The sequence below is a fragment of the Castor canadensis genome, chromosome 2 (assembly GCF_047511655.1).
Source record: "Castor canadensis chromosome 2, mCasCan1.hap1v2, whole genome shotgun sequence".
Lineage (NCBI taxonomy): Eukaryota > Metazoa > Chordata > Mammalia > Rodentia > Castoridae > Castor > Castor canadensis.
This window is the reverse complement of record NC_133387.1, coordinates 8,764,895-8,787,419: the sequence shown is the minus strand read 5'-3', so window position 1 is coordinate 8,787,419 and position 22,525 is coordinate 8,764,895. Positions and strand designations below refer to the sequence as shown.

At 39.3% G+C, this 22,525-nt stretch overlaps 1 protein-coding gene across 1 annotated transcript in view; it reads left to right on the top strand.

The window, feature by feature from the left end:
* The window catches only part of Cntnap2 (contactin associated protein 2), a 1,948,854-nt gene that overhangs the window by 1,474,456 nt on the left and 451,873 nt on the right, over positions 1–22,525 (top strand). The window contains exon 14 of the mRNA XM_074061335.1: positions 20,233–20,389. Within this exon, the coding sequence (XP_073917436.1) occupies positions 20,233–20,389 (157 nt within the window). The remainder of the gene's footprint in view (positions 1–20,232; positions 20,390–22,525) is intronic.

Here is a 22,525-nt window from a genome sequence, read left to right as displayed (position 1 = left end):
TACCAAATGAATAAAACTGAGTACCTTTTAGCATACTCGTCGGTCATTCATATGTAATTTCTTGCAGTGTCTATTTAAATGTTTTGTCTGTTTCTTAATTAGGCTGAAAATCTTTTATTGATGTATGAATTTTTAATATATTATTGATAGGAGTTCTTTGCCAAATACATGTATTACAAATATCTTCTCTCAGTCTGGGGCTGACTTTTCTTTTCTTTTTTTTTTTTTTTGGTTTGGCTGTTCTGAGAGTTGAACTCAAAGCCCAGCATTTGCTGGACAAGCACTGTACCACTTGAGTCACACCATTTCTTTTGCTTTTTAGTTCTGTTTTGTGCTTGTTTGTTTGTTTGTTTTTCCAGAAAGGCTCAGGCCTATCTGCCCAGAACAGACTCAGACTATACTCCTCCCACTTCCACCTCTTGAATAGCTGGGATTATAGGCATGTGCCACTATGTGACTCTTACTTTTCACTTTTTAAATGATGCCTTGGCAGACAACAGTCATTAATTTTGAGAAAATTGTCCATTTTGATTCTTTGATTCTTAAAAGTAAATATATTGATCTGTGTTACAATCATCACAATCAGTTCTTTTATTACTACTTAGAAAATACTTACCTGTCCCCAGGTCTATGTGAAATAATATTTTAATAAAATTTCTCACTGTGAAAATAACATTCTTCATGTTCCTTCTTCACATGGTAAAAGCTGCTATTCAGCCCAAGCATATCCTCCAGGCAAACCTCTTCTGTAGCACATAATATATTGCACAATAGCCCTTTCCTATCTTGCTGACCACTCCATAAACTCTGAAATATTTACCCATTATTAAGAGCAAAGACTTAGGGATCAGTCAGATCCCAGCTCTGCCTTTCACTAAGTCTTTCTCAGCCTCATTGTCATCAGCCATAAAATGGTGGTGATCATGTAGGGGAGAGAAGATTTCTTCTTTCACCAGGTTCATGCTGGAACCCCTATAACAAAAGACGGATTAACAACAAAAAAGCACATGCGCTCATTTAACGAAAGTGTTATGTGACATGCGACATGGCAGCCTTCAGAAGAGGAGACCTAAAAGAGCAGGGAAAACTGTATGTTTTATGCTATGTCTGATGAAGTGGGTAGCTGTGAGAAAACAAGATAGGCAGTTACCTAATGGCAGTAACTGGGGGGGGGAGGTTAGCAAGGTCTGTGTGTCTCAAATTCCTTTCTGCATTGCAGTGGCTTCAGAGGTAAGAGTAATCCCTTCCTCTGGCTAGAGGGAAGACCCTTTTGGAACAAGGGTCTTATGAGATGTTTTCAGGGGAAGTTCAGGTAGGTTTCATGGCTTGCTTCAGGTGGGAAGGAGCAAATTCTTTCTCAGTTCTGTGGCCTGCTTGTGCTGTTTCCTGGAAAGCAAAGGTGCCACATTTGTGGGGTAGCATTTCTTGAACCCCATCAATAATACATATCTCCTAGGCTGTTTCTGAAAGATTATCTGAGATAATCTTTAGTGTGTAAAACAAAGCTAAGCATTTAGTCAAAGTTCAATAAAATGTTAATGTGGGGAGAGATTATCTTCAAATCCAGAACAATGTCAAATTAATTCTTGCTCTCTGGCACCTGATACAGGAAGTATTTGACTCGATCTTCCCACAAATCAATTGTCCCTCTAATCATTTGAATTTGGGTTTTTTTTTTTTTTTTAGATATTTTTGTATTCCTTGGTAGGAATTTACTATTTGATATTTATCCAAAATTATAGTGGTCTTTAAGGAGTGTTTTCCCTCATTTAAAAACTTTATCTCTGGCTTTTAAGCAAATTCTTTTGTAGATTTAGATAGAGAATGATTCATTCACAATTAATGAGTTAAAGTTGGCTTGTTATTGTCACTCTATAATTTTTTTTTTTTGGCAGTACTGGGGTTTGAAGTCAGGGCTTTGCATTTGGCAGGCAGGTACTTTACCACTTGAGCCATGCCTCTAACCCTTTTTGCTTTAGTTGCTTTTCCAAAAAGGACTCATATTTATGCCAGGGAAGCTTGGGTCTTGGACCGGGATCCTCCTATACACTTCCCACACAGTTTGGATGACAATGGAAGCCACTGTGCCCAGCTATTGGTTGAGATGGAGTTCTCAATCTCCAGCCTGGCCTTGAACCTCCAACCTCCCAATATCTGCCTCCCAAGTAGCCAGGATTACAGGGATAAGCCAACTGTGCCCAGCTTTTCTTTGTTTCTTATAAGAAGTAAAGATCATTTTAGATTTTTTTAAATCACTCTGATCTCATCCTGGACAGAATAAGGCAGTACATGTCAAATCCTTTTCTACAATATGGGATGGTTTCTTTTACATCTGATAGTGACAGGCCATAATACTCCTGAATAAATTCTTACCAAATTGAATCCCTAGGGCTCAGTTTCAGTGTTTTATTTAATATCACTCTTGCCTGCTTTCTTCTGACAGGGCTCAATCAAGATGTTAGTTAATATTCTCTCCAGTTGTATTCAGGATGGCCTTCCTTTCTTTGGAGCTGACTCCATTACTGTTTTCACTCTAACAAGCCTTTCTGTCAGTTTATTGCTAGCTATAGTTTCCGTCGAAAAGAGTCCCTCTTGTTCTCAATAAGTAGTAAGCAGCAATTTCACAATCCTCGGCAGTTCACCCTAATACAATGTATGGATGTTTCTGAACATGGTAATTTTTAGGTGCTTTCAACTGCAAAGTAGCAAATTGATACATCTGGGGATTTTAGACAGTTGCTTCTCCAGCCAGAATGTCACTCCTGGGATTGTGGTGCCACACGAAATCACGAGGAAGCATTAGCCAGAGAGGCCGCCATTCAGACACTGACAGGGAAGGTGTCATTTCCATGGGGCTGGCATTCAGACATAAGGTCACAGCTCTTTCCGGGGGCAAAATGAAGCTGTTAAGCATGTATTTGTTGTGGCTGTGCCAGGTGCCTCTCAGATATGACAAACCTGCCTTCCCATTTTCATTATGGCTTACTAATTCTGGAGAAGATGGAACTTTTTTAATGCGTGCTCATGCAAAGGTCAAAACAATTTTAAACAAGGACAGGCACGGCCTTGCAATAAAAATGCAACAATCTAGTTGTGCAGGAAGTCCATTCAGGGGCTGAGAGAAGTGTCATGTTTACCTCTCTGCAAAGGGCACTTTAATCAAAAGACTGATGGCAAGGGGAGCTCTGAATTTGTTGTTCTATTTCTCCCGCATCTGCATGAAATTGTGTCTTCAAAGCTATATATTATTGAGATGAGTGATCTGGAGAGAAACACCTGCCCTAAGGTAACAAGAAGATTTAGCAGCAAATAAAATGCTTTGCCCACTTTCACAGTCCCTGTGGTCCTCATCGGGTAGGAGGTGCCATTGACTAGAGACGTATGGAAATGAGGGTGGCCACTACTACACTGGACACTGTGTCTTCCTTAATATATATTTCCTTAGGTAGGCAATGACAGAGGAAAGGCCAATGCCTCTTGTTCAAACATGGTGTGAAAAATGAGGCTTAAATGTATTAAAACTGGTGATGCAATCCCAATTCTCCCATATTCCCCTCCTAGATGCAATAAAAATCTTTCTGTCCCATAGCTCTGCTGTGCACTCTGACCCTCTAACTGCAGAAAAGAGAGTTCTTTGGGTTGGGAAGCAGTCTGCATTTCCTTGGGGAAAAGCTTGAACTTCACACCTCCTCCAGGACTCCATTCATCACCACCAGGCATATGAGCCCCATGACAGAAAGGGCAAAGAAATGACGAACAAGATTTTGTGCTTGACAATTTTTAATGGCTCTTGTAGCAAGGTGGGTGGGCTTGGGTTAGTAACTGAGATCCAAAATCCTAAAAATGACTAAGTTGAAATGGGAGGGTCATGAGTATTGCATGCATTTGAACTGGCTTGAGAAAGCCAAGTCACTGTGCCAAATCAACAGTTGTACAGATAAGTCTGAGTCTCAGAGGAGAAGATTGGATTAATTTTTTTTCCAGTGCTGGGGATGAAACCCAAGGTTTCATCCCCACCACTGAACTACATCCTTAGCTAAAGAGCTAAATTAAATATGTAAATGAGGACCCATGCCTGTTAAAACGCTGAGTATGAATAACATTACACAGTGGGCATAAAAAAGAGAAGAGGAGAGAAAGAGAAGTGTAAAGCCTACTCAGGAGACAAAACTAACCACCAGAGAAGTGGGAAGAATCAGGGATAAGGTCTCATGACACAGGTTAAGTATAAAGATGGTTTCAAGGAGGAAGGAGAGCAGGTACACCACTGTGCATAAAATGTTGATAAGAGATCTGAATTACAAGTTGAGGTCAGTTGTTGAAGAATGAGTAGGAAGTTCTCAGATCACAAACAGTAATGGATTCGTGTGTTTCACGGAAGGGCAAAATTGCAAGGTAGGTGGGAATGAGGTTCGTGGAGCAGCTTCAAAGGCAGAAATGCATTACAATGTAAGTTACACAGGACTGTGGTTGAGATGAGAGTGTGGGGCCAGACGTGTGTGGCAATAACAAAGGTGTGTAGTGAAGCCATGGGATTGGATTCATTCAGTCAGTTAATAAACATGTGAAGAACTCTCATTCTGAACCTTTGAGGTGCAAAGAACTCAAAGGTTAAAGTGAGGTGACTTGGCCTGTGTGCTCTCATCAAGAACCTAGCTGGTGATTCACCAGGTGACAATGATATAGCATGACAAGGGTCTTTGTTAGTTACTTCTGCACTGCTGTGATAAAATACTTGACATGAGCAACTTAGATGGAGGAAAGAAACATTTATTTTGGCTCATGGTTTTAGGGGATTCAGTCTGGTCAATGGATTCCATTACTTTGGGCAAGGGAGGCTGAGCATCATGGTAGTGGAAGCACATAGTGGAGGAGCAGCTCACTTCCTGGTGAACAGGAAGCAGAGGGAGGGGACACAGGAAGGGCCAGGCCAAAATATAGCCCCCAGGAACACGACCCCAGTCATCCACTTCCCCCAGTCCGGCCCCACCTCTAACTTGTCACCACCTCCCAATAATGCTATCATAGTATGAACCCATCACTGTAATAATCTATTTGTTAGGTCACAGTCCTCATAATCTAACCATCTCTGGAGTTGCCCTCACAGACACAGTCAGAGGTGCACTTTATTCATCTTCTAGGCGATTCTCCATCCCCCCAAGCTAATAATCAAGGTCAGCTATGACAGGCTGTCATTCTCATAAGCACAACAAGTTTTATCAAAGTTTGTGTGAAAAATGCACCTCTCTGCTGTGAGACTCAGACAGAACTTGAGTAGGAAAATAACATTGGATTTTCATGTGAACAATAGTAGTAACCCAGCTAAAGAAAGGACATAGCTATTTCTGGTAGTAAGAGAATGTGGGTGTAATGTTGCTAAAATATGCAAAATTTGTACAAAATAGGGATGCTTCAATATGGTAGGTTGCTTCTGAACACATGGACAGAAAAATCGTAGAATCATGAAGTACTGAGGCTAGAAACAGAGATTGTCATAGTCCATGCCCCATGTAACAAAGGAAGAAATGAAAGCTTCAGGTAACAGTGGGGTAGAATAGAATCCAAATGTATTGACTCCTCTTTCAATGCTTGCCTCCTCCTGAAGACCTCTGTTTCCTAAACACATCTCCATTGGCTGGAGCATGCAGGGCCTGAAATGACCTGTGAGAAGGGTGGGATTCCCTGGACTCTGCTCCCAAGCAGTGAGTGTCAGGATTGGCTGCCTCATTCAATGAGGTGATGCTTAGTTCCTGCCTCTATGTGTACAGTCAGAGGTCAGTGACCTTGTGAGTCTCCAGAGATGTCACCATTCTCCTTGCAGATCTGCAAGAATGTTATGCTGGAGCTATAACTGTCAATCTTGCAGGACCAAATGGAGGCAGGAGAGGCAGGCACATGTGTCTGCCTTTGTCAAGCCTCTGATGAAGAACCAGCCTTTAACACGGTCATGGCTTGGCCCCCTCCACACGGTGCAAGTCTCTGAACTCCCCAAGACTCTATCAAGGTATTTGCCTTAATTATACATTACTCAAACTCTAAAACACCCAGAGAGTAGAAGACAGACCTGGGAAATTCAATGTCCTCAAAAGTGAATTTCTTGTTAATGAAAGGTTTGATAGAAAAGCAATTTATTCCAACAAGTACATTTAGCAACCTTATTTTTGTTTATTTATTTAAACTAAGATTTGCCTGCTTTTGTAAATCTAATAGACTGCATACAATTTAAAATTTATTTCTTATTTCAGTAAAATTATCTTTCCTCAGGTCATGATTCTGTATCTTGATATAACTGTACAGCATGACAAATATAGCAAGTGTAGAAAATTGTACTGAATTGCCATTGACTGTGGGCTACACCAGTGTCTCCCCAGAACACAAAGAGCTTGGTGCAAATTATCAGTCCAGCCCCTCCTCTATGCAGATCAATTAGTCACGCCTGGCCTAGCGAGCAGACTGCAGGCTGAACTCAGCCACCACTTTCACCTCTTCAGGTCAACCTGCATAATCACATCCTACAGGTAAACTGTCAAAACAAGTCTCTGCTTTTACTTTCAAAATCAATGCAAGATCTAGGTGGATTATTACACTTCTTGAAATGCCAGATTCGATGTAATCAAAATTTGATTCCAGTACTACTGAGAGGAGAGTAGGGTATCATATAAAGCCAGGATATGAAACCAGGGGTGCAGGTAACAATGTTTCTAATGGATGAAGGCTGATGGAAAGGTAACCCCAGTTATGAACATCCATCCTTCTGGAGTCTACAAATCTAGGATCCAAGGTGGTTACATACATGGCATCACTGCTATAAATTTTGCACAAACTGTAGTATTTCTTGGATTGACTGAGGCCAAGTAGAACTAATTGGAGATGATCCAGTTGCCTCGTGACAAACAACTTTTGATGGACAGAGCAAGAAATAGTGAAAATAAAAACAAGACAGGACTGAAACACCAGAATCAAGAATCTATGTATGGATTTTTATCTTTTTTCTTTGCTCTTTTTTTATTTGTTTGGTAGGAAAAAAGAAAAAAAATAGGGACTTGTATTCATTTATTTGAGAAATATTTATTGAGTATCTGCTATGGATACTAATATTTATCAGTAACCAAAAGCAAAAGATTGGTTCTGATGGATCTTAAACTCTACTGGTAGAATACAAAGTAAACCATAAGCTAAACAGTATGAGCCAGGCAATAATAAATGCAAATAAATAAACAAAGCAGGGTAGGGGCTAGAGAGGGAGCAAATGATGCTATTTTAGGTAGGTTATTAAGAGAAATCTACCCTAGTAAGGTGACATTCAAGAACATCCAAGTGAAGAGGGTGAGAGAATCCTCTGGATATTAGGCACAGAATATTCCAGGCAGAAACACATAGCAACTGCCAAGCCCTGAGGTGTTTGAGGAACAGCGCTAAGGAGAGGGTGGCTGGCATAGCCTGGACCAAATCCTTGAATCCAGAAAGAGGTCAGCATTGAAGTCAGTTCTTAATAAAGAAGGGGGAAATACATGTTGTTATAATGAAGGTGAATAATGAAAGTCAGAGAGATAGGTGGTTTTGATAAGTTTGGAAGTTTGATTTCTAATAAGCATCTTGATAGAATTATTTATCTAGAGCTCCAAGGCAACAGTCACCAATAAGAACATCTGAACATTGTATAATTGGTTACATTCATTATACTCAGACTGAAAACAGTTGCCTTACCAGAAGAAAAACATGCCCAACAGACATCGTGTGGAGGGCTTTGAAGAATCTCAGTTAACACCAGCAGGTTAATCAACAGGCTAATAAAACAAGTTTGAGTTAAATACATACAAGGAAAATTTTTATCCTGTCTTTTAGCGTTCAATTCTTTTGCTATCAGGGGAAAAAAAGAATAATGGCAAATTTTAGTGATTTCACTGTTTAAATCAGAGTCCCTTATACCCACTTGAAAAATCTGCCAGTTATCATTGCTACTGAACTTTTTGTCATGTTACCTCTCTTCTGTGAGATAAGAGGATTTTGAATTTGTGCCACTTTTATTAACTGCTTGTACCATTGCAAAAAAGTGTTAGCATCTTAGTTTCCTGGGAGGGAAACCAAGTAAGGGATGGAGAATGTGTGACTCTGCCAATTTTCTGTCTCACAAATGGCAAAGGGTTTCTGCCCCCACTGAGCATCAGGCATGATATGTGGCCGTGGGTTTTGTGCTACATAAGCAGTGTCTTGCTCTGCTTTGAAGGACAGATAGTCACACGTTGCTGGCTCGAGAGTAGCAAGTTTGATAAGGTTAAGCTCAAGGCTATCTTAATGTTATCAGGATTTGTTTAATTTGTTGAAGAGTAGAAAAGAAGGGACTGCTTCAAAATGCCTCAGCATGAAGACACATCCTTCTCTCCTGTCCTTTTCCATGCATGCCCTGCTCATGTCTTTGTCAAGATGGGTTTGCAAAAACAATCTCAGCTGGACATTTTCTCCAAGACGGAGATAGTATGGCATTGATTCGAGCTTCAGCAAGTCGGGGAGAAGCATAGGAGTCATCATAGTGTTGTAGTTATTGATCAATATTGATGCAATCATCAGAGCTTTGACCTTTTCCTGTGTGTTACTTTCTTTTCCTTTTGACTACAAAAATGCTCAGAATCTCACTGCCTTGCAGACCTTACACTTTCTCCCCAGTCACCTCTTGGCTAATTTCTTCCTCTCCTATTTATATTCAGGTGCCTTTTCTGCCTTACCCATTCTCATTTGCTTCCTCATGTCCTCATCACCTAGACCTCTTGCAATGTGATCATTTGAAGCATGAGTCTATCCTTTGGGTGATCTTCTGACTCAAATCTAGTGATATTTGTCAAGCTTTACCCTTCACCTTTCTAGAACATTCAGTATTCATTTGCCTGCAATGTACCTACAACTGTGCTGGAAGCTGGAGAATAATATCTAGATGTAGGGCAGATGAGCACCTAACACCAGGGCAATATAAGACCATGAAAGCAATAGTTACATTATGCATAAACTGCAGCTAAATGGGAAGAGGGCTTCAACTCCAGCTGTGGTGGGAATGGAAATGAGCAGATTCCAGAGAAGCGCACTTTCATTAAACCACACTGCCTTTCCACTTGACGACTGCCTTTCTTTAACTTCTTCTCCTGTGTTCCCATCATCCTCACACACTGTTCCACTCTCTGGCTTCAGTTATCACCATGGGTGAGGCACATATTCAAACAATGAGCCCTGATCTCTCTCTCTCTCTCTCTCTCTCTCTCTCTCTCTCTCTCTCTCTCTCTCTCTCTCTCTCTTTCTCTCCCTCCCTCTCATATATATATATATATGATATACATATATATATGTATGTATGTCTGTCTCTGTCTCTCTGTCTCTCTCTCTCTCTCCCTCTTATATATATATATATATACATGTATGTCTCTGTCTCTGTCTCTCTGTCTCTCTGTCTCTCTGTCCCATAAATCCTATCACTTGACCATCATTTCCACAGTGCTATGAAGAGGTATTCTTTAGGTACAGCAGGAGGAACATTTGCTTGTTTTGTGGGACTATCACACAGTGCAGGACAGATCCCTGCACTCTGGCCACTCAAAACCAGTAGCATCCTACAAATGTTTCCAAATCATGCCTGAAGAGGTAGAACCAGCCCACAATGAGGCCTTTATTGCCTCAAATTTACCTTCTATAAAATTAAACTGGGCATCTTTCCCCAAAATTAAAACATTCCTCTGAAAATGAAAATTCACTCAAAATGTTCATGTTTGTCTAATATGAAAACCAAAGAGGCACCACTGGCTGATCTATCTGGTCACCAAATTCTACTGACATTGACTTCTATGGTGCATTGACCTCTGCCTGTGGCACGCATGACACCTCAAGGCTCTATCACCTCCTTGTGGAAAGGTCCCTCTGCCTCCAGTCTCTCTTCCATTATGGCACATCCTAAAACATTCTTCTGACCCTGCCTCACTTGCTTTAAAACCCACAGTAACATGACAGCAGGCTTCTACCATAGGATTAAGGCCTAACTGATACAATGAAGACCCATCCCCATAATCACTTTTAAACATTTAAAAATGAATAAAAGTATTTAAAAATCTGTAATTGAGCTTGCAAGAAAGTAAGGAAGATCTTTAGAGACCTAAAATTAAGCAAAACCATGAACTATGAGCATAAAGCAGAGCTATACTAGGTTATACTGCCACCCCCACTCACCATATTGCTGCCTGCATGGGCAAGAAAGGTTCATACCAAGTGATGAATTACATCAAATATTCCTTGATGGAAAACAGAATCCAAGGGGCTAGACTCTCGATGGAAAAACAAAAGGAAATGAAACTGAAAACTAGAAACACACTTTGCAAAGGAAGATAGCATAGTAATTTTGACATAACTTTGGCTCAAGGTGAAGATAAAAAGAAATTATCCCTTGAAGTTGCATAACAAAAAGGTGCATCTAATGTATGTTTATAGCATAACTTCATACTATTTCTATTTGGATGGCTGGAAAAAAATAGCACTGAAAATGTGCTTTAAAGAGGTTGGGAATATCCCCAGGTATCTGATAAAAGCAAATGCAAAATATCTTAGTGGGACATACCTTTAACTGGACCTCAAAGAATTCCCACATGTACATTTCCAAAGAACAGGACCTCAAGGGAAATTCAAATCATGAAATATTTGGAAAAAGGTACTATAATTTTGAATCAATACAAGTAACTAATAGGATTTTCAGCCCAGCAAAAACTTCAAATATTGAAATTATTGGATCAGAATGTTCTTATTTGAAAAAAGGGGAAATTGAAGATAAGGTTAAGGAAGACACTATTGAAAATAATCAGTATCATTTTTAAAAGAGCCAAATAAAAACTATAGAAATTAAAATGCAATGGATAAAATTAAAGTTTATGGTGGATTTACATAGCAGTTGCTACCTTGCTGAACTGCACATACTAAAAGGGAAAAGAAACCTGAAGAAATTTGCCAGGAATAAGCCCAAGACAAAGCACTGAAATGTGAAGAAGCAATTAGAAGCGAGGAGATGGATCAGGAACTCTGACACAGCCCTCATTAGAGTTTGGGTAGAAAGAGATAAGGAGATAAGGGTTTATTTTAGGATGCATGGCTAAGAACTCACCAGAACTGAAGAAAACATGCAGATCCAGATGAAGATTCACCTGAAGGAGTTACAGTGACCCAAACAAGAAAGAGAGAACCTTCCCAGCCAGGCAGAGAAAAAACATGTACTATCTTCAAAAGAATGGAAATAAACTGACCGTTTCCATTTGTGTAATGGAAACCTAATGGTATTAGCAAAATAATTTTAAATTGTTGTGAGAAAATAAACATCAACCTTGTACGTACGACTCACAGCAAACACCTATTATAAAGTATAAATACATTTTAGATGATAAAATATTTACAGAGGCACTATCCATTATAGCCAAGATACGGAATCCAGACTAAGTACCCATCAGTGGGTGAATGGATAAAGAAAACGTTTTATAGGGTCTGGTGTGCTGGCTTATGACTTTAATCCTAGCTACTCAGGAGGCAAAAATTGAGAGGACTTCAATTGAAGGCTAACCTGGGCAAAAAGTTCATGAGACACCATTTCAACCCACAAAAGCTGGGCATGGTGGTGAGTGCCTATCATCCCAGCTATGCGGGAAGTGTAAATAAGAGGATTATGGTCCAGACCAGTCCAAGCAAAAATGCAAGACCCTATTCAAAAAATAATTAAAGCAAAAAAGGCTGGAGGTATGGCTCAAGGGGTAGAACACCTGCCTAGCAAGCACGAGTATCCTCAAAGATAGACAGACAGAGACAGTGACACATAGCTGCAGAGACAGAGATAGTCACAGTGGGATACATTAGTCTTTAAAAAGATAGAAAGTCTGTCATTTGCAACAGCATGGATGGACCTGGAAAACATTACATTTAGTGAAATAAGCCAGACACAGAAGCACATGATCTCATTTATATTTGGGATTTGTAAAAGTTAAACTCATAGAAGTAGACTGCTGGGTGGTATACCCAGGGGCTGGGGAAGTTGAGGTGGGAGGGAGGGGGAGATGTTGGTAAATGGATGCAAAATTTCTGTTAGAAAAGAGGAATAAGTTCCAGAGATCTATTATGCAATGTGTTGGCTACACTCAATTCTGAAAATCATCAAGCTTTCACAAAAAATTACTATGTGAGGTAATATATATGATAATTAGCTCAATTTAGCCATTCCACAATGTTTACATCATGTTGAGCATGATAAATACACAAAATTTTTATGTCAGTTAAAAATTTCCTAAAGATATGCAACAAAAGGACCTAGAACATATCCAAAGAAAGAAGAGCAAATAAAATAAATGTAAAGGCACAATCTAGAAACCAAACATCCAATAAATAAAGATCAATAAGTTTAGTTCTTTGAAGGAGCTAATAAAATTAAATTTCTGACTTGACTGGTCAGAAAAAAACAGATGAAGTACGATGGTAGAACTAAAAAGGTCTTTACCAATATTTTTAAATGTATGGATGCAATGGAAAAATCCATTTAAAATAATATCTAAATGGATACAACAGACATATGGAAATATCAACTTACCTAAATGGATCAAAAAATAATCTTACTAATTTAATATTAAATTATCTATTATTTAATTTATATTATCCCCAGTTTGCTAAATAATTCCAATCTTATAAGTCCTCCAACCATTTTTTTGAAGCCAATATTAACTTGATACCAAAAATATAATGAAAGAACAAAGGCAAATTATAGTACAATGACTTTTGGGAAAATAGTGGCAAAAATCCTAAACAAAACAATAAAGTGAACCCAACAATATGTACATGTAATGATTTATCATTGTCACAAGAAAGATGATTTTAAAAATAATGTCATTTGGAGAGTATAATGCTACAAGGAAGCATTACACTTCAGTAAGAAGAAAGCATCGAACAAAATTTACTATCAATCCCTAGTTCAAAAAATTTTAGCAGATGATAAATGGAAGCAAACATGAATATTTTTAAGTGGCATCAACATCATAACTTAGTGACTAACCATAAGAAGGGTTTTCCCTTATATTTGGAAGCACATAAGACCATCATGGACACTTTAATTTAGCTTTGAACAGGGGTCGAGGCTACTGCATTAGGAGGATGGGAAAGAAGGTGTGAATGGATAGGGCTGGAAGGGAAGAAACAGCTGTCATTGAGCAAATTACCAGAAGCAACAGGAATCAAAGAAACAATAGCATGTAGTTCCATCCCATCACTGTGGTAGCAGTACGAATCTTATTTATTCCTGGGACCATGGGGCAAAGAAGCCAGCAAAGTTACTAAGGAACAGTGACCTCTGTAGAAACCAAAGTCAAGGTAACTTGGAGCAAGTGACCCATTCTACTTGGAATTACAAACTCTCATCAAATCTGTCACTTCAATTCCATTCAAATTAATAAAACCTAATTCGTTTGAATCAAATTCAAACTGATTTGATTCTACTGCATCAAATTTTGCTCAGTGGAATTAGTCCTTGATTGAAATCTATTAAGTTCAATTCAATAAGATAAACTTAAATATTATGCAGTCAAATTAATTTTTAATTAATTAACATTTTGGTTCAAATCCATTTTAATCTGAACTTTACTTCTACATTTCTAAATTTGGCCCCTATTCAAACCAATAAAATATAGCAAAATCCAATATAATTCTGTAAGATACAACCTGCAGCTAATCAACTGCATTTATTTCCTTCCCTCCCTAATCAGATGAGTTTAGTGACATTCAATCACAGAGAGATCAAATGTTCACCTTTAACGATCACATCCAATGTTTATATTACAACTTCAAAATTGTGAGTTTTTTCAGCCTCTCATCAATTGCTGCAGTATGAACTCACAGGACTTTCAGGAATTTATTCCTTCTTTGGGCTTGATCTGTACATAGAACAACATAGAATTAGATGGTTGGAAAACAAAAGAGAATATTACTCTCCAGCTTAATAAGTTGATTTTTCAGAAATCATAGATAGCTCAAGATGATAGGCTTTTCTAACAGAATGCCAAGATATATTTTTAATTTTAGTTTTATAAAGTTCCTTAATTTAAATAGTAAAATATAAACATTTTTAACTCAGGAGCAAGGTTTTGAAAGGACAAAAAGAAAAGCATTACAATGACTATATTATTTAGAGAAAAAAGTGAGAATTAAATTAAGGTGTTTCTACAGTAAGAGCTATGTCACCTCTTTACATCTTATCTATGAAACAAGGTCCTGGGTTGGTAGCCCAAGGAGATCCAGGCACCTAGGCCTGTTTCTTCACAGATGTTCCTAAGTGTCCAGTGATCTAGTCATCACTGGCCCTTCCTCTGGGCGTTCTGCACGTCCAATGGAGAATTACACTAACTAAGGTTGTCTTTGCTTAGTATGTCTAGTCCACAAGCATCATTCATAAGTTGGTATGGATTGATTGTCATAATCAGATGAAGTTGAAATGCACTGATGAAGTGGAGGGAAAATGATTTGTCCATGAGGTGTTAAGGATGGAAGGGGAGGTGTGAGAATTTGCAGAGCAGGAGTCACCAAGAAAGGGATCCTGTGTGGATTGATGTCACTCTACTTCATTATAGTAACCACTGTGCTACCTGTAGGTATCTATCTCACAACAGCATACTGTGAACCTTGAATATACACAATAAAACATTTTTTAAATGGGAGGGGGAGCAGCATTCTTCACTTCAGGGGGCTTTGAGCATGCAGAATAATCCAGAGCAGAGCCTGGGCTGTGCTGCAAAGGAGAAGCCAGCAGTAGGCGCTAGGCACCACAGGGAGGAGTTGCAAATTGTACCTGTTCTGTTTCCTAGACTAAAAAGCCCCCTGAGATTTGACAGAATTTGTAGATAAGCTGGCAATCGTAGACATAATAAAAACTAGTTTTCATCAAGCTAAAACAATGTTTCTAGGTTTTCATTTTGGAGACTATGAAGCCCTGAGGTATTGTTTTTAATATCTTACAGAAGTAGAGGGGATGGAGCTCAGGTGTCCCAGTCAGTGGCCCTGTGGCTCACGCACAGGTAATAGCTACTTAAGCAGCCTATTAAGTCAGGTTGTGTAGCCCAGAGGTTCCAAAGAACATATGCTGGAAATCACGGGTATATACTACATTTTCCAAAGGCCTCCGTGCTTCTGCCCTTGTGCTTCTGAAACAATTTGTTATTAGCAAAAATAACAGAGATTTATTAGTTCCTTTAAGTCTTGGAAAACAAGAAGCCTCTCTTCTTTGTCCCTTTCTATTTTAATCATCCAACATATAACAAACCCTTCATGGCAACACAACTCAATCTTAAACGAGTACCAGCAGTGTAGTGATTACATTTAATTCAATCCTTATGTGGTTGTTTTCATTCAATATGCCACACTTTGATAATTTAACTCCTAGTTAACTTAGTTACCTAAGCTTGTTGAGTGATTACACCTACTCAGTATAGAACTAAAATCTTCATACTCTGAGGTGAAAGAAGTTCTTGAACTCTAGGATAATTATTTCTTTTCTCACTAACTTCTTTTTCTTGTCTTTTAAAAACTCTTTCCATTTTTATTGCTTTTCCCCAAAGCCAATTAACAGGTAAATAATGATTTGTAAAGTGAAAAATACACTTTATTAGCATAACATTGGAATGAAGCAATTCTTTGCTCAAACTAAATTGAACCATTCTCCTCTTGCTAAATATAAAATATATGCCAAGGTAATAATTTATTTTTGTTATAGTGATTTAATCAAATTAGGCAGTGCTAATAACAAAGGGTACAATTTGTTTTTTCCCTGGAATATGTTTTTCTTATTGGTATTCTTTTGCTTGTGCCAGATAGGGAAACAGCTAAGCATTTTGTGCAGTACTTGACTTATTTTCCTAAGAAGGAGAACAAAATAGTATCAATTTTGCATCTCCCTAAGTGGGACCATTAGTTATATAAAGAAAAAAGTAGTGTAATTTGGGAAAAGGCTGGGGAGATGGGAGAAACTGGGAAACCAACCTCCTAACATTTAACAAAGGAAATGTCACTATAGATCTTCCTCTTGCATCCCATCCTGGTGTCTTATGAGTCATCCCTGCTGTGACAGAGGGTCTGCTATATGACATTAGTGCAGAGCCTGGGTCCCATGCATGGCTGTGAACTCCGTGAGCCCCAGAAGATGCTGCCACGGTGCTGTGAGCATGAGCTGGCAGTGTGGCTCCTTCCTCCTGGTCCCATTTTGAAAGAGAAGCTGATTGTTACCCAGCTTTTACTGGAATTGTTCTAATTTTTATGACTATTGAACCAAACACAGCTTCTTGGGTTGTGTAAATTCCCATCACTGTCTACAGTAAAGATATAACATGACGTTAGGTTTTTCTATTGCAACTGGTAGGAATGATCAGAAGTTGAGCTGAGGTTCTGAGACACACACTTCTTTGTTGGCCATTTGAGGGTCAGGCTGAACAAAGGTGTTTCTTGCCAGTAAATTCAATTACCTCCAGTTTGACACTTGTCTCCTTTGTCCCCAACACCCCTTGTTAGTGTGTTAGTATCACCTAGTTGAACTAACCAAAATACTAACCAAAGTTTCCTTTGGAAGAAAGCGTTTGATGTTAGGTCAGTCTGAAAAGATGCAATGCACTAAATGAATGATAACTAATCTGGTAATGTTTCTACAGTCTTGGGGTCAAGTTCAGTCTGACAGGCCTGTCAGCTTTTTGAAAGATCTGTTGGGCACCATTCACTTTTGTCCTCTTCCTGTAACATGGCCAGAAGCTCATCAACAGAGGACTAGGGCAGCTCATGGACCAGATGACATGAACATTTCTTGAATTGGCTCAGGTTATATAGTTTTCATAAATGGGATTTTCCAGCCTTATTTTTTTAAAACTCCAAACTTCATCAAAAGAAACCAAGAGTTTATTATTGGGCATGGTTTCAGCACTGGGAAGAATCAAAAGTTTGATGCTTTACCTTTACCTGTCAGAAAGAGAAGGGACCTTGAAGCAAAATAACAACTGCAGAACACAAACATAGCCACCCTGTATGCTGGGACAAGGCCCAGCTGGGCAGCAGACAGAGTTCCAGATTGGCCCCTCATTTCAAAAAGCTGGCTTCTTTTTCCCTTCAGAACCAAGTATTGAAATCTCCTTCTCAAGTATTCATTAGATCAAGTCCATTAAAAATTTTTTAACTTCCAAAAATGATCATGACAAAGAAAAGTAATATATTTTCCAAATTAAATCAAATGTACACTTGCATGGAGTAGAAGAATACTTGAATAACTCCTTTCCAAAATCAGAGAACTTACTACATGGAGCATGAACCTCAGTCCTAGTCCATCTTTAGTGATGGACATTTTAACAAAATTGCTTTTCAGGAGATCTATTGGTATATCTGAGAATGTACCACAGCAGTCTTTACGTAGTTCCATTGTGGTCCTTAGAAACTCATGATATAATTTGTTAAGACGTTGTGATTGTTCAAATACTAATTGATGAGTTCAAAACATCTCTATTCTGAGCACTAACAAATATGAGGGTGCATTTAGCATCCTGAAAGGATGGATGAATTATTATAATGGAACTTTCACCCATATACCTAGAGATTTTATGTACTTGCCTGTTTGGCTTACTGACTAGTATACCTCCATTATTAGATTCCAGCTTCCATCAAGATTCATCTGTTCTCTTAGCACAGTTTCCTCAAGATTCATCCATGTTGATACATATTGAAAAATGTCCTTCTTTTTTAAAGAGTAATAGAGATGAAGAGGAAGAGGAAAGATAGATAAAATTCTATGTATGTATATACTGATTCCACTTATATCAGATACTAAAAATAGTCAAGTCATAGAAACAAAGAGTGAGATGGTGGTTACCAGGAACCAAGCCATTGCTAATCAATGGGTATAAAGGCTTCAGTTAAACAAGATGAACAGTTCTAGAGAGCTGCTGGAGAACACTGTACTTAGAGTTAACACCACTGAATTGTACACTTAGAATGTTATTAAGAGGAGCGCCCAAGTCAAGTGATATCACCACAATACAACAAAAGTAAAACAAACTCCTCTGCAGCCAAGTCCTTCCCAATCTTCCCTTCCTTTCTTTCCTCTGTCTGCTGACTCCAGATTTTCTTCCCACCATTCATCTGCAATCTCCCTCAGTTTCTCTCCACCTCCTCTGGCAGCCTTCTTTTTGGAACTCCACTGTGTTCATCTATTTTGAAATTCTGTTGTAACCTTAAAGATTCCAAGTATATTTTTGCCTCTTCCAACATTTTCTGTTTTTCCTTGTTGGCTCCTAACACAGGATTTTCAGCTCACAAAAGGTTCCTAAGATCAGATACCAACCGCTAATTGGCTGGTTATGTATCAAGTTCATCATCCTTTTCCACCATTCCCTAAAACCTGACCTTCTTCCCTGTTCTCTGTCCAGATGAAGCACACAGACATCTTCTCAGCCCCCAGACTAGAAGGCTAGAACTGATCTATCCTACCCTAATCCCAACAGTCTCAGTTTTACCTCCAAAATCCCTTTTGTTTTCTCTTTCTGTTCTTTTTCACTAATATTTTATTCTTTCTCTCCAATATTAAGAAGGCAGCATCACATCAGACCTCCCCAACTCCATTCCACATAAATTTGTCTTTACTCCTACTATTGATTTTAAAACCTTGCTTTAACCAGAATTCCTTGCTTCAAAACCTTTAGTGGTTTCCCATTATCTGGGGGATAAAGTTCAAGCTTCTTAAATTGGGGGAAAATTAGCATTGAAAACTGAGAATACACGAATACACCAATGCAAAACAACTACTCATTTGGACAAAGGCTTTTGTGATATGCCTTTCATTTACTATCTATTACCATCTACTACTGCTACCCTCCCAAATTCATCTCCTGGGCTCCATTCCACCTGATGCATACTTCTACACACATTTTACACATACTATAGAACTTTTTTCTCTTCATCTTTACCTCCTGCTCCTCTTCATAGGAGCCCCTCTCTTTCTTACATCACTGTTCATCTGGGCAATGCCCATTCATCCTTCAGGACACAACTCAAAAGTTGACCTCCTCTGGGAAAAAAACCCTTCAAGACCTCCTTTCCCTTACCCATCCTCCTCTGTGTTCCTCATACTTATTAAATTGTATTCTCACTCTGCACTTTTCTCTTCCGTTTTTCTGATGGGTTTCATTTCATCCACAGTAGAAGTCAATGCACTATCCATTGTATCACAGGTCCCACTTCTGCTGAGTTTCTTATAATATTTTGTACATAATGGAAAGCCAGTGATTAAATGTGTATTAGGCCACATAATAAAGGAACATAATATATAGCACAGTTACCCCTCAGTTATCTGTGCAGGATTTGTTCCAAGACCCTGTATGGACACTGAAATCTGTGAGTACTCAACTCCCTTATTTAAAGTGGCATAATATTTGCATGTCACCTGTGTACAATTCCCTAAAATTATCTCTAGATTACTTACAGTTCCTAAGACAATACAAATTCTATGTAAATAGCCATTACACTACATTGTTTAGGGGAAGATGAAAATTCTGTAATGTGAAATATAGACATATTTTTGAACTACTTTCCATCTACAGTTTTGTTTTATATTCCATCATGACAGAACCTGTGATACAGAAGAGTGACAATGTGGAGAGCATTGGACCAGGTGTTGCATGATACAGTATCAAGCTTCTGAGGTAGAGGCTAATCTGCTGGATGACTGAAAGAAATCCTTAACCATTCTAGACCTAAGTGCTTCCTGAACAAAATAAGAGGTCATACTTAGAGACAAGAAAAAGGTCCATATTTAGCTCTAATAGTCTGTTATCTCCATGACTACCAGTACACAGAAGAGCATGATCAGTCATAATGCTAGCTGTATGTCATAGAATCCATTCACAGCCTCTATGCCTTCAATATAGACTGGCCCATTTGGGCTTCCAACTTTCTGATTACACTCCTAAATTATAGAATCTGAATATCAAAGTTTCTTCCAAGGAGAGAGTATATGTACCAATAGAAAAGCTTGAGCTTTTACCATTCCCTCAGATTATTTTATTAAATATTCCTGTTATTGGACTAAATGTACTTGGAAGTGAGTTGACCACTGCTCTGTCAGTGAACGATACATCTCCTGGAGAAGGTGGTATAAGAGTAGCGTTAAAATGATGGAATCCAGGTCCCTTCCTAAATGTGCTTTCCCTTTTCTTGCAGACGGGAGTCCTTACACTTGGTGGGTCGGCAAAGCCAATGAGAAGCACTACTACTGGGGAGGTTCAGAGCCAGGAATCCAGAAGTGTGCCTGTGGCATCCAGCGTAACTGCACAGACCCCAAATACTATTGCAACTGTGATGCGGACTACAAGCAGTGGTGAGTGCCAGAGCTGGTGCCCAGATCACCTGCCCTGTGCCTGCAGGTCAAGCCAATTAGATAGAAGGGAAGCTGGAAGCATGCTGAAATCACAGGGTAATAGATGAGAAAGGTGGGAAACTAACCCAGCTGACAAATGCCAGGAACGTACCGAAAAGTGTAAGAGCAGAAAAGGTCAGTGCAACAAGGGTATGCATTTAGAAACAGACTGACCCACAATTGATGTGCTCATATCCTATTCAGAGAGGGAAATAATGAGCCATGCTGCCAACCGTGATTTGCATTATAAAATGTGCCCTGCAACAATAGAGGGATGACTGGGGCAGGAAGCAATGTGCCCCCATGTGAGAGGAGCCATGGGAGGTCATCCTCTCCAGCCGCTGCTGCTGCCTCCCGCCATGTATGCTTGAGAATCTAGACCAGGACAAAAAAAGAGGCAGAAAGAAAAAAGGAAAATGATTCTTTGCTCTTGTCTCCAGCAAATGTTAGCCTGTCTGCTTTCCTTCTACCTGGAATTGTTTATAACCCTGACACAAATCAGTTTGAGAAAGATCTATTTTGGGTTGCTTTCATCCCTCTGCTGGCTTTTGTCCTGCTTCACAGTGAGTGGCTGAGACGGTGTCAGTCATAGATAAAGATAAAATCAGCTGTCATTTTCTGTAAAAAAGACAGGGTTCAGAAGTTTAGGTGGAAGACTGCAAACCAGAAGCACAAAACTAGCCCCTACTTCCTGCAAATCTAGAAGTTTTGAGGGCATGGCAGGCTTCTTCCCTTCTCTGCACATCTGCACTGAGGAGCGGAGCCCTGAATCTCTCACACGATCAACCAGTTTGCCCCTTCTTATCCCTGAGTCACGCCATGTGCAAGCAAGGACAATTTATGTGACAAGTTCATTCTACCAATTACCCAAAAAATTAATTCTGAGAATGCAAAATTGAATGGTTTCCCAGTAGGATGTCTATTTACTTCTTAAGGACTTTATTTTTTCAAATTACAAAGGCTCTCTGTTTCAGTGGCTTAGAATCTATAAGTGTACGTACATAAAACAAGGCAGCTATTGTTCTACTTTAACTGTGGCTTGTTATAAAGAGAAGATATGATAATTTTTAATTTTGTTTGAAAGATTTATCTACACATGTGCCCATACATGTGTGCGCACACACACTACATAAAGAGTAGAAGTTGGGAATGGACAGGTTATTCTTTGTGTGGTACTGGGACTTGAGCTCAGGGCCTTTCTCTTGCTAGGCAAGCACTCTACCATTTGTGCCATGTCCACAGTCCTTGGTGAGTCTTTTATTCATGCAGTCAGTCAGTCCTACTTTCCATCAGGCATTATTCAGCAAATATGGGTTGAACATTTATATTCTAGGGATTCTTCCAGGAAGGCTGAAGCAGTAAATGACACCAACAAGAATCCCAGCCCTACCTCTTGCTCTTAATATTGTTCATCAGTTATGTGTCACTAAGCAAGCCTGTAGGATGCTCTGATCCAGTTGTCTATTCCCTGACCTTGACTTTGGTTCAATGTCCACAACTAGGAAAAATGGGAACACTTGTCCAAGCAACCCAGAGTGCCACCATCATCACTGTTCAATTCTTCTTTATCCTACCTAAGAGGAGAGGTGAGGGAGGCAGGAAGGAGATCTAGTACATACCTCCAAAGGAAGCTCATGTTTTTCAGTCCCAGACCAAGTGCTAGGAATACATGACAACACAATGTGCCTTTTGTCCTCAAAGGGTTCACAAACTAGTTGAAAGAAACTGCACACACATGTGAACAGCACAACACACTCAGTGTTTATGTGCAGGATGTAACAAGAGACTGGTGGAAGAAAACTTAAGTCTAACTGCAGGAGGCAAGGGAGAGGGCCAGAAGATCCTCAGGGAAGGAGGTGTGCTCGAACATGAAGTACAGTTGCCTGAGTGATCTTGCTTGCCCTAGCATAACCACCTTGGAGAAGCATGGATGGCACAGCCAGTGTGAGAGCTGTCCCTGCCATGCCTGTGGAATGTGTTGTGGGAAAGAAAGGAGGAACCAGCCAATGCTGAGGGTTAGGTAGAATAACATGAGAGCTTTCCTTCTTTTCAGGGGGGTTCAGGAGTTTGGAGTTATGGCCAAAATGCAGCTTTGTG